General features: G+C 40.8%; 1 protein-coding gene across 1 annotated transcript; it reads right to left on the bottom strand.

Moving 5' to 3' along the window:
• Nucleotides 1–612: 612 nt before the first annotated feature.
• LOC108642160 (polyadenylate-binding protein 2-like) lies at nucleotides 613–11,070 on the bottom strand (the record flags this gene model as incomplete). The annotated part of the gene is made up of 4 exons (XM_029965775.1): nucleotides 613–819; nucleotides 4,723–4,810; nucleotides 7,552–7,658; nucleotides 10,993–11,070. Coding segments are annotated over 4 exons (480 nt in total), but the record flags the coding sequence as incomplete, so codon positions are not given.
• Nucleotides 11,071–11,098: the final 28 nt, after the last annotated feature.

Here is an 11,098-nt window from a genome sequence, read left to right as displayed (position 1 = left end):
AAAGTCCCCCAAAACCCACTCAAAATTTGACCACAAAATCACCCAAAACCCTCCGAAAAATCACCCCAAAAATTCCCAAAAAATCCCCAAAAATTCCAAAAAAAATCCCAAAAATTCCCCAGACCCCAAATTTACTCAAATCCACCCAAAACTGACCTGAAATCCCCTGAAATGACCCCAAAAATCACCCGAAATTTGATCACAAAATCACCCAAATCCCTCCGAAAAATCACCCCAAAAATTCCCAAAAAATTCCCAAAAATTCTGAAAAATTCCCAAACCCCGAAATTCACCCAAATCTGACCTGAAATCCCTCCAAATGACCCCAAAGTCCCCCAAAACCTACCCAAAATTTGACCGAAAAATCACCCAAAACCCTCCGAAAAATCACCAAAAAAATTCCAAAAAAATCCCCAAAAATGCTGAAAAAATCCCGAAAAATCCCCAAAAATTCCTAAAAATTCCCAAACCCCAAATTCACCCAAAACTGCCTCAAAATCCCCCGAAATCACCCCAAAATCCCCCTGAAATTTGACCAAAAAATCACTCAAAACCCTCCGAAAAATCACCTCAAAAATTCCCAAAAAATCCCGAAAAATTCCCCGAAAATTCCTAAAACTCCCCAGGCCCCAAAATGTCCCAAAACCGTGTGATTTTGCCCCAAACTGACCTGTATCCCCTCCCTCGGGGCCGTTGGAAGCCGCTGTAGAATCGGGAGCGGGCGGAGCCGAACCCTCCCCCCCGGCCCCGGAAGCGGCCGCGCGGGAACCCCCGGTCGGTGCTGCTGATCCCGGGGCGGTTCGTGCGCTTCGGGATCACCTGGAAAAGGGGGAAAACACGAAATTTGGGAATTCAGGGAGGTTTGGGGAAAATTTGGGTGGAATTTGGGCGAAATTTGGGTGAAAAACGGTGAAAATTCGGCGAAAATCGGTCACAAAATGGCGGAGTTTGAGGGGGTTTTGGAGGGATTTGGAGGGAATTTGAGGGGAAATTTGGGAATTCTGAGGGAAAGTTGATGGGATTTGAGGGAGAAATGAGGAGATTTGGGCGAAAACGAGGAAATTTTGGGGGAAAATGGGCAAATTTGGGTGAAAAATGGTGAAATTTGGGCGAAAATCGGTTACAAAATGGCGGAATTTGAGGGGATTTTGGAGAGATTTGGGGGGAATTTGAGGGGAAATTTGGGAATTCTGAGGGAAAAAGGAGGGAATTTGGGTGAAAAATGGGGAAATTTGAGTGAAAATCAGGGAATTCTGAGGGAAAATGGAGGAAATTTGGGTGAAATTTGGATGAAAAATGGGTGAAAATCGGTTACAAAATGGTGGAATTTGAGGGGAATTGGGGGGAATTCAGGGAATTCTGAGGGAAAAAGGAGGGAATAAGAGTGGAAATTGAAGAAATTTGGATGCAAATTTGGGAATTCTGAGGGAAAATGGAAAAATTTGGGTGAAAATCGGTGAAATTTGGGAGAAATTGGGGTGAAAATCGGTTACAAAATGACGGAACTTGAGGGGATTTCGGAGGGATTGGGAGGGAATTTGAGGGAAAATTTGGGAATTCTGAGGGAAAGTTGATGGGATTTGAGGGGAAAAAGGGGAGATTTAGGTGAAAATGAGGAAATTTTAGAGGAAAATGGTGAAGTTTGGGTGAAAAATGGTGAAATTTGGGTGAAAATCGGTTACAAAATGGCGGAATTTGAGGGGATCTCGGAGGGATTTGGAGGGAATTTGAGGGGAAATTTGGGAATTCTGAGGGAAAATTAGGGAGATTTGGGTGGAAAATGGGAAAATTTGGGTGGAAATCAAGGAATTCTGAGGGAAAATGGAAAAATTTGGGTGAAAAATGGTGAAAATCGGTTACAAAATGGTGGAGTTTGAGGGGAATTGGGGGAAATTTGGGAATTCTGAGGGAAAAAGGAGGGAATTAGAGTGGAAATTGAAGAAATTTGGATGCAAATTTGGGAATTATGAGGGAAAATGGAAAGTTTGGGTGAAAATCGGTGAAATTTGGGAGAAAATTGGGCGAAAATCGGTCACAAAATGGCGGAATTTGGGGGGAATTGGGGGGAAAATTCGGGAATTCTGAGGGAAAATTAGGGAGATTTGGGTGGAAAATGGGAAAATTTGGGTGGAAATCAAGGAATTCTGAGGGAAAATGGAAAAATTTGGGTGAAAATTGGTGAAATTTGGGTGAAAAATGGGTGAAAATCGGTTACAAAATGGCGGAGTTTGAGGGGAATTGGGGGAATTCAGGGAATTCTGAGGGAAAAAGGAGGGAATTAGAGTGGAAATTGAGGAAATTTGGATGCAAATTTGGGAATTCTGAGGGAAAATGGAAAAATTTGGGTGAAAATCAGTGAAATTTGAGTGAAAATTGGTGAAATTTGGGTGAAAATAGGGTGAAAATCGGTTACAAAATGGCGGAATTGGAGGGGAATTGGGGGGAAAATTCGGGAATTCTGAGGGAAAAAGGAGGGAATTTGGGTGAAAAATGGGGAAATTTGGATGCAAATTTGGGAATTCTGAGGGAAAATGTAAAATTTGTGTGAAAATTGGCGAAATTTGGGCGAAAATTGGGTGAAAATCAGTTACAAAATGGCGGAACTTGAGGGGATTTCAGAGGGATTGGGAGGGAATTTGAGAGAAAATTTGGGAATTCTGAGGGAAAATTAGGGAAATATGGGTGAAAAATGGGGAAATTTGGGTGGAAATCAGGGAATTTTGAGGGAAAATGGAAAAATTTGGGTGAAAATCGGTGAAATTTGGGTGAAAATAGGGTGAAAATCGGTCACAAAATGGTGGAATTAGAGGAGAATTGGGGGGGAAATTTGGGAATTCTGAGGGAAAAAGGAGGGAATTTGGGTGAAAAATGGGGAAATTTGGGTGAAAATCAGGGAATTCTGAGGGAAAATGGAAAAATTTGGGTGAAAATCGGTGAAATTTGGGAGAAAATCAGGTGAAAATCGGTTACAAAATGACGGAACTTGAGGGGATTTCGGAGGGATTTGGAGGGAATTTGAGGGAAAATTTGGGAATTCTGAGGGAAAGTTGATGGGATTTGAGGGAAAAATGAGGAGATTTAGGTGAAAATGAGGAAATTTTAGAGGAAAATGGTGAAATTTGGGTGAAAAATGGTGAAATTTGGGCGAAAATCGGTTACAAAATGGCAGAATTGGAGGGATTGGGAAGGAATTTGAGGGGAAATTTGGGAATTCTGAGGGAAAATTAGGGAGATTTGGGTGGAAAATGGGAAAATTTGGGTGGAAATCAAGGAATTCTGAGGGAAAATGGAAAAATTTGGGTGAAAATCGGTGAAATTTGGGAGAAAATCGGGCGAAAATCGGTTACAAAATGGCGGAATTTGAGGGGAATTGGGGGGAATTCAGGGAATTCTGAGGGAAAAAGGAGGGAATTTGGGTGAAAAATGGGGAAATTTGGGTGGAAATCAGGGAATTCTGAGGGAAAATGGAAAAATTTGGGTGAAAAATGGTGAAATTTGGGAGAAAATTGGGTGAAAATCGGTCACAAAATGGTGGAATTAGAGGGGATTTTGGAGGGATTGGGAGGGAATTTGAGGGAAAATTTGGGAATTCTGAGGGAAAGTTGATGGGATTTGAGGGGAAAAAGGGGAGATTTGGAAAAATTTGGGGGGATTTGGGTGAAAATTGGTGAAAATTGGGCAAAAATCAGGGGAAAATTGGTTAAAAAATGGTGGAATTTGAGGGGAATTGGGGGGAATTCAGGGAATTCTGAGGGAAAATTAGGGAGATTTGGGTGAAAACCAGGAAAAAAGGAAGAAAATTGGAGAGTCCCGTTTTTGGGAAATTTGGGGAAAATTTGGGGTGAAATTCAGGGAGAATTCACCGAAAAATCATGAAAAAATCGGGGAAAAAATCTGGAAAAAAAATTAGAAAAATTCAGGAAAAAATCTGAAAAAAAATCAGAAAAAAATGGGAAAAAATCAGGAAAAAATGGGAAAAAATCTGAAAAAAAATCAGAAAAATTAGGAAAAAAGGGGAGAAAGTTGGAGAACTTTAAGTCCCTTTTTTGGGAAATTTGGGGAAAATTTGGGGTGAAATTGAGGGAAAATTCACAAAAAAATCAGGAAAAAATCAGGGAAAAATCGGGAAAAATCTGAAAAAAATCAGAAAAATTTGGGAAAAAATCTGAAAAAAAATCAGAAAAATTCGGGAAAAAATCTGGAAAAAAATGAGACAAATTCAGAAAAAAATCTGAAAAAAAATCAGAAAAATTCGGGAAAAATCTGAAAAAAATCAGAAAAATTCAGGGAAAAATGTGAAAAAAAATCAGAAAAATTTGGAAAAAAATCAGAAAAAAACCCAGAAAAATTTGGGAAAAAATCTGAAAAAAAATCAGAAAAATTCGGGAAAAATCTGAAAAAATTTGGGAAAAATCTGAAAAAAAATCAGAAAAATTTGGGGAAAAATGTGAAAAAAAATCAGAGAAATTCGGGAAAAATGTGAAAAAAAAATCAGAAAAATTCGGGAAAAAATCTGAAAAAAAACCAGAAAAATTTGGAAAAAAATCTGAAAAAAAATCAGAAAAAATCGGGAAAAAATCAGAAAAATTCAGGAAAAAATCTGAAAAAAATCAGAAAAATTTGGGAAAAATCTGAAAAAAATTGGGAAAATTCCAGGGAAAATTCTGGGGAAATTCTGAGGGATTTGGGGTGGTTTTGGGGTCGTTTTTTGGGGTTTTTTACCTTGATTTGCCTCCCCCTGAAGAGCGACTCGTCGAGGGCCATCGACGTCCTCACCGACTCCTTGTCCGAGAACTCGATGTAGGCGAAGCTGGTTTGGGGTAAAAAAGGGCAAAATCAGGCAAAAAGGAGCGAGAGGGGGGTTGGGAAGTGTGAAAAATGGGATTGGGAGGTGAAAAAATGGGGATTGGAGTGAAAAAATGGGGGTTTTGGGGAAAAAAATGGGGATTTGAGGTTAAAAAATGGGAGGAAAAACGAGGGGAAATTTGGGGGGAAATTGGGCAAAATTTGGGAAAAAATGGGGGGAAATTTGGAGGAAAAATGAACAAAATTTGGAAAAAAGGGACAAAATTTGAGGGGAAAAATGGGCAAAATTTGGGTAAAATTTAGGGGAAAATTGGGCAAAATTTGGGAAAAATGGACAAAATTTGGGAAAAAATGGGTGGAAATTTGGAGGAAAAATGGGCAAAATTTGGGAAAAAATGGGTGGAAATTTGGGGGGAAATCAGGAAAAATTTGAGGGAGAAATCAGGAAAATTTGGGAAAAAATGGGTGGAAATTTGGGGGAAAATTTGAAAAAAATGGACAAAATTTGGGGGAGAATTGGGCAAAATTTTGAGGAAAAATGGGTAAAATTTGGGGGAAAAACGGGTGGAAATTTGGGGGAAAATCGGGCAAAATTTGGGAAAAAATGGACAAAATTTGGGGGAGAATTGGGCAAAATTTGGAGAAAAATGAACAAAATTTGGGGGAAAATTGGGCAAAATCTGGGAAAAAATGGGTAAAATTTGGGGGAAAAACAGGTGGAAATTTGGGGGAAAATTGGGTAAAATTTGGGAAAAAATGGGGGGAAATTTGGAGGAAAAATGAACAAAATTTGGGGGAAAGTGGGTGGAAATTTGGGGGAAAATTTGAAAAAAAATGGGCAAAATTTGGGAAAAAATGAGTGGAAATTTGGGGGAAAATCAGGAAAAAATTTGGAAAAAATGGGTGGAAATTTGGAGAAAAAATGAACAAAATTTTGGGGAAAATGGGTGGAAATTTGGGGGGAAATCAGGAAAAATTTGAGGGAGAAATGGGCAAAATTTGGGGGAAAATCGGGCAAAATTTGGGAAAAAATGGGCAAAATTTGGGGGAAAATTGGGCAAAATTTGGGGGAGAAATGGGTAAAATTTGGGAAAAAATGGACAAAATTTGGGGGAAAATTGGGCAAAATTTGGGGGAAAATGGGTGGAAATTTGGGGGGAAATTTGAAAAAAAATGGGCAAAATTTGGGGGAGAATTGGGCAAAATTTGGGAAAAAATGGGTGAAAATTTGAAGGGAAAGTAAACAAAATTTGGGGGAAAATGGGTGAAAATTTGAAGGGAAAGTGAACAAAATTTGGGGGAAAATGGGTGGAAATTTGGAGGGAAAATGAACAAAATTTGGGGGAAAAATGGGTGGAAATTTGGGGGAAAATCAGGAAAAATTTTGGAAAAAATGGGTGGAAATTTGGAGAAAAAATGAACAAAATTTGGGGGAAAATGGGTGGAAATTTGGGGGAAAATCAGGAAAAATTTTGGAAAAAATGGGTGGAAATTTGGAGAAAAAATGAACAAAATTTGGGGGAAAATGGGTGGAAATTTGGGGGAAAATCAGGAAAAATTTTGGAAAAAATGGGTGGAAATTTGGAGAAAAAATGAACAAAATTTGGGGGAAAATGGGTGGAAATTTGGGGGAAAATCAGGAAAAATTTTGGAAAAAATGGGTGGAAATTTGGAGAAAAAATGGGTGCGAAATTCGGGGAAAATTGGGACAAAATTTGAGAAAAAATGGGTGGAAATTTGGGGGAAAATCGGGCAAAAGTAGGCGTGGCTTCCTTAAAAATAGGAGGGGCCTCCCTAAAAGTGGGTGTGGCCTCCTTAAAAGTGGGTGGAGCCTCTCAAAAAGGGGGGGTGACCTCCCAGAAGTGTGGGGGGGGCCTTCCTTAAAAAGTGGGAGGGGCCTCCTCAAAGTGGGCGTGCCTTCCTTTAAAAGTGGGCGTGGCTTCCTAAAAACTGGGAGGAGCCTCCTCATAAGTGGGTGTGCCTTCCTTTAAAAGTGGGCGTGGCTTCCTAAAACCAGGGAAGAGTCTCCTCAAAGTGGGCGTGGCTTCCTAAAAACAGTAAGGCTCCTCCTCGAAAGTGGGTGTGGCTTCCTAAAACCGGGGAGGAGCCTCCTCAAAGTGGGTGTGTCTTCCTTTAAAAGTGGGCGTGGCTTCCTAAAAACTGGGAGACTACTCCTCAAAGTGGGTGTGGCTTCCTAAAACCGGGGAGGAGCCTCCTCAAAATGGGTGTGGCTTCCTTTTAAAAGTAGGCGTGGCTTCCTAAAAACTGGGAGGAGTCTCCTCAAGGTGGGCGTGGTTTCCTTTAATAAGTGGGTGTGGCTTCTTAAAACTGGGAGGAGTCTCCTCAAAGTGGGTGTGGCTTCCTTAGAAGTGGGTGTGGCTTCCTAAAAACTGGGAGGAGCCCCCTCAAAGTGGGCGTGGCTTCCTAAAAACTCTGAGGAGTCTCCTCAAAGTGGGTGTGGCTTCCCTTAAAAGTGGGCGTGGCTTCACGCAAAAGCATGAGGCTCCTCCCAAAAAGTGGGCGTGGTTTCCAAAAGAGTGGGCGTGGCCCCTCTTAAAGGGACAGGACCCCCCCGAAATCGGGTGTAACCCCCCAAAACTGGGGAAAACTCCTCAAAAAAGGGGTGTAACCCCCCAAAAAATGGGTGAAATCTCCCAAAAAAAGGGGGTGCAACCCAAAAAAGGGGGCGTGGCCTGCCCCAAAGTGGGCGTGGCCTGCCCAAAGGGGGCGTGTCCCCCCCCTTACCCCTTGGGGTGGCCGCTGTACTTGTCGCAGAGGATGGTGACGCGGTTGACGGAGCCGCAGCCGTGGAAATGAGCCTCCAGCTCCTCGGCCGTCGCCCCGTAATCCACCTGCAAAACAAGCCCCAAATTCCAGGGAAAACTGGCCCAAAATCGCCTGAAATTGGCCTGAAATTCCCTGAAAATTTGGCCCAAAATTGCCCCGAATTTGCCCCCGAATTTACCCAAAATCGCTTGAAATTTACTCCAAATTTACCCAAAATCGCTTGAAATTAACCCCAAATTTACCCCAAAATTGCCCCAAATTCCCATAAAATTTGCCCCCAAAATTGCCTGAAATTTACCCCCAAAATTGCCCCAAATTCCCTTAAATTTGTCCCCAAATTTACCCAAAATTGACCCAAAATTTACCCCCAAATCCACTTGAAATTAACCCCAAATTTACCCCAAAATTGCCCCAAATTCCCTTAAAATTTGACCCAAAATTTACCCCCAAATCCACTTGAAATTAACCCCAAATTTACCCCAAAATTGCCCCAAATTCCCTTAAAATTTGACCCAAAATTGCCAAAACCCCCAAATTTCCCCAAATTCCCTTAAATTTGTCCCCAAATTTACCCAAAATTGAACCCAAAATTTACCCCCAAATCCACTTGAAATTAACCCCAAATTTACCCCCAAAATTGTCCCAAATTCCCTTAAAATTTGGCCTCAATTTTACCCAAAATCACTTGAAATTTACTCCAAATTTACCCAAAATTGACCCAAAATTTACCCCCAAATCCACTTGAAATTAACCCAAAATTTACCTCCAAAATTCCCTTAAAATTTGTCCCCAAGTTTACCCAAAATCACTTGAAATTTACTCCAAATTTACCCAAAATTGACCCAAAATTTACCCCCAAATCCACTTGAAATTAACCCAAAATTTACCCCCAAAATTCCCTTAAAATTTGTCCTCAAAATTTACCCAAAATCACTTGAAATTTACTCCAAATTTACCCAAAATTGACCCAAAATTTACCCCCAAATCCACTTGAAATTAACCCAAAATTTACCTCCAAAATTCCCTTAAAATTTGTCCCCAAATTTACCCCCAAAATTGTCCCAAAATTCCCTTAAAATTTGACCCCAAGTTTACCCAAAATTGCTTGAAATTTGCTCCAAATTTACCCAAAATTGACCCCAAACTTACCCCAAATCCACTTGAAATTAACCCCAAATTTACCCGAAAATTGCCCCAAATTCCCTTAAAATTTGTCCCCAATTTTGCCCAAAATTGCCTGAAATTTACTCCAAATTTACCCTAAAATTGACCCGAATCGACCTCAAATTTACCTCAAAATTCCCTTAAAATTTGCCCCAAATTTACCCAAAATCCACCTAAAATTTACCCCAAAATTTCCTTTAAATTCACCCCAAAATTTACCCAAAATTGCCTGAAATGAACCCCAAATTTACCCCAAAACTGCCCCAAGTTCCCTTAAAATTTGCCCCAAAATTTACCCAAAATTGCCTGAAATTTACCCCAAATTTACCCCAAATTGACCCAAAATTGACCCCAAACTTTCCCCAAATCCACTTAAAATTCACCCAAAATTTCGGGGTGTTTGAGGGGATTTTTGGGGTGGTTTTGGGGAATTTTTTGGGGTGATTTTGGGGTATTTTTGGGGTGATTTTGGGATATTTTTGGGATGTTTCTGGAGTGTTTTTTGGGGTATTTTGGGGGTGTTTTTTGGGGTATTTTTGGGGTGATTTTGGGGTATTTTTGGGGTGATTTTGGGGTATTTTTGGGGTGATTTTGGGGGTATTTTTGGGGTGATTTTGGGGGTATTTTTGGGGTGATTTTGGAATATTTTTGTGGTGATTTTGGGGTGGGTTTTGGGTTGATTTTGGGGTGGTTTTGGGGTATTTTTGGGGTGTTTTGGGGGTTTTTTTGGAGTGTTTTGGGGGTATTTTTGGGGTGTTTTTTGGGTATTTTTAGGGTGTTTTTTGGGTATTTTTAGGGTGTTTTTTGGGGTATTTTTGGAGTGGTTTTGGGGTGATTTTGGGGTGTTTTTGGGGTATTTTTGGGTTTGTTTCTCAGATGATTTTGGGTTGATTTTGGGGTGGTTTTGGGGGTATTTTTGGTGTATTTTTCCGGTGATTTTGGGGTGTTTTTCGGGGTATTTTTTGGGTGATTTTGGGGTGTTTTTTGGGGTGATTTTGGGGTGTTTTTTAGGGTATTTTTAGGGTGTTTTTGGGGTATTTTTGGGGTGTTTTGGGGGTGTATTTTGAGGTATTTTTGGGGTGGTTTTGGAGTATTTTTGGGGTGTTTTAGGGGTATTTTCTGGGTTGATTTTGGGGCGTTTTTTGGGCTGATTTTGGGGTGTTTTTTGGGGTATTTTTGAGGTGTTTTTGGGGTGTTTTTTGGGCTGATTTTGGGGTGGTTTTAGGGTATTTTTGGGGTGTTTTGGGGGTGTTTTTGGGGTATTTTTGGGCTGTTTTTTGGGGTATTTTTGGGGTGTTTTTGGGCTGATTTTGGGGTGTTTTTTGGGGTATTTTTGAGGTGTTTTTGGGGTGATTTTGGGGTATTTTTGGGGTGTTTTTTGGGGTGTTTTTGAGGTGATTTTGGGGCGATTTGAGGCCATTTGGGGGTGATTTTGGGGCTGTCAGAATTGAGATTTTTTGGGGTGATTTTGGGGTATTTTTGGGGTGTTTGTGGGGTGTTTTTTGGGGTATTTTTTGGGGTAATTTTGGGGTGGTTTTGGGTTGATTTTGGAATATTTTGGGGGTGTTTGTGGAGTAGGTTGTGGGGTGTTTTTTAGGGTATTTTTAGGGTGTTTTTGGGGTAATTTTGGGGTGATTTTGGGGTGGTTTTTGGGGTACTTTTGGGGTGATTTTGAGGTGGTTTTGAAGGTATTTTTGGGCTTGTTTCTCAGATGATTTTGGGCTGATTTTGGGGTGGTTTTGGGGGTATTTTTGCGGTGATTTTGGGGTGGTTTTTGGGGTATTTTTTGGGGTGTCTCTCAGGTGTTTTTTGGGGTGGTTTTGGGGTGATTTTGGGATGATTTGGGGTGTTTTTGGGGTATTTTTGAGGTAATTTTGGGGTGGGTTTTGGGGTATTTTTGGGCTGATTTTGGGGTGTTTTTGGGGTGTTTTGGGGGTGTTTTTTGGGGTATTTTTGGGGTGATTTTTGGGGTGTTTTTTGGGCTGATTTTGGGGTGTTTTGGGGGTATTTTTGGGGTGCTTTTTAGGGTATTTTAGGGTATTTTTGGGGGGGTCTTTTTTGTATTTTTGGGGTAATTTCTGGTGCGTGTGATTTTGGTGGTATTTTATGCGGAGGTAATTTTAGGTGTAATTTTTGGGGGTGTGTTTTTGTGTATTTTTTGGGAGGTATTTTTGGTGTATTTTTGGGGTGATTTTGGGGTGATTTTGGGGGGATTTGGGGCGGGTTTGGACTCACATTGCCCACGTAGATGGAGCGGGCGTCGGCCTCCATCTTCTCCTCCAGGGACATGATCACCGGGCCGGCTGCGAAACGGGGGGAAAAAAGGAAAAATGGGATTTTG

This window comes from Manacus vitellinus, unplaced genomic scaffold (genome assembly GCF_001715985.3).
Source record: "Manacus vitellinus isolate BGI_N305 unplaced genomic scaffold, ASM171598v3 ctg7180002429728_pilon, whole genome shotgun sequence".
Classification (NCBI taxonomy): domain Eukaryota; kingdom Metazoa; phylum Chordata; class Aves; order Passeriformes; family Pipridae; genus Manacus; species Manacus vitellinus.
The sequence above is the reverse complement of the archived record's forward strand: the minus strand, read 5'-3'. Positions and strand labels throughout refer to the sequence as shown.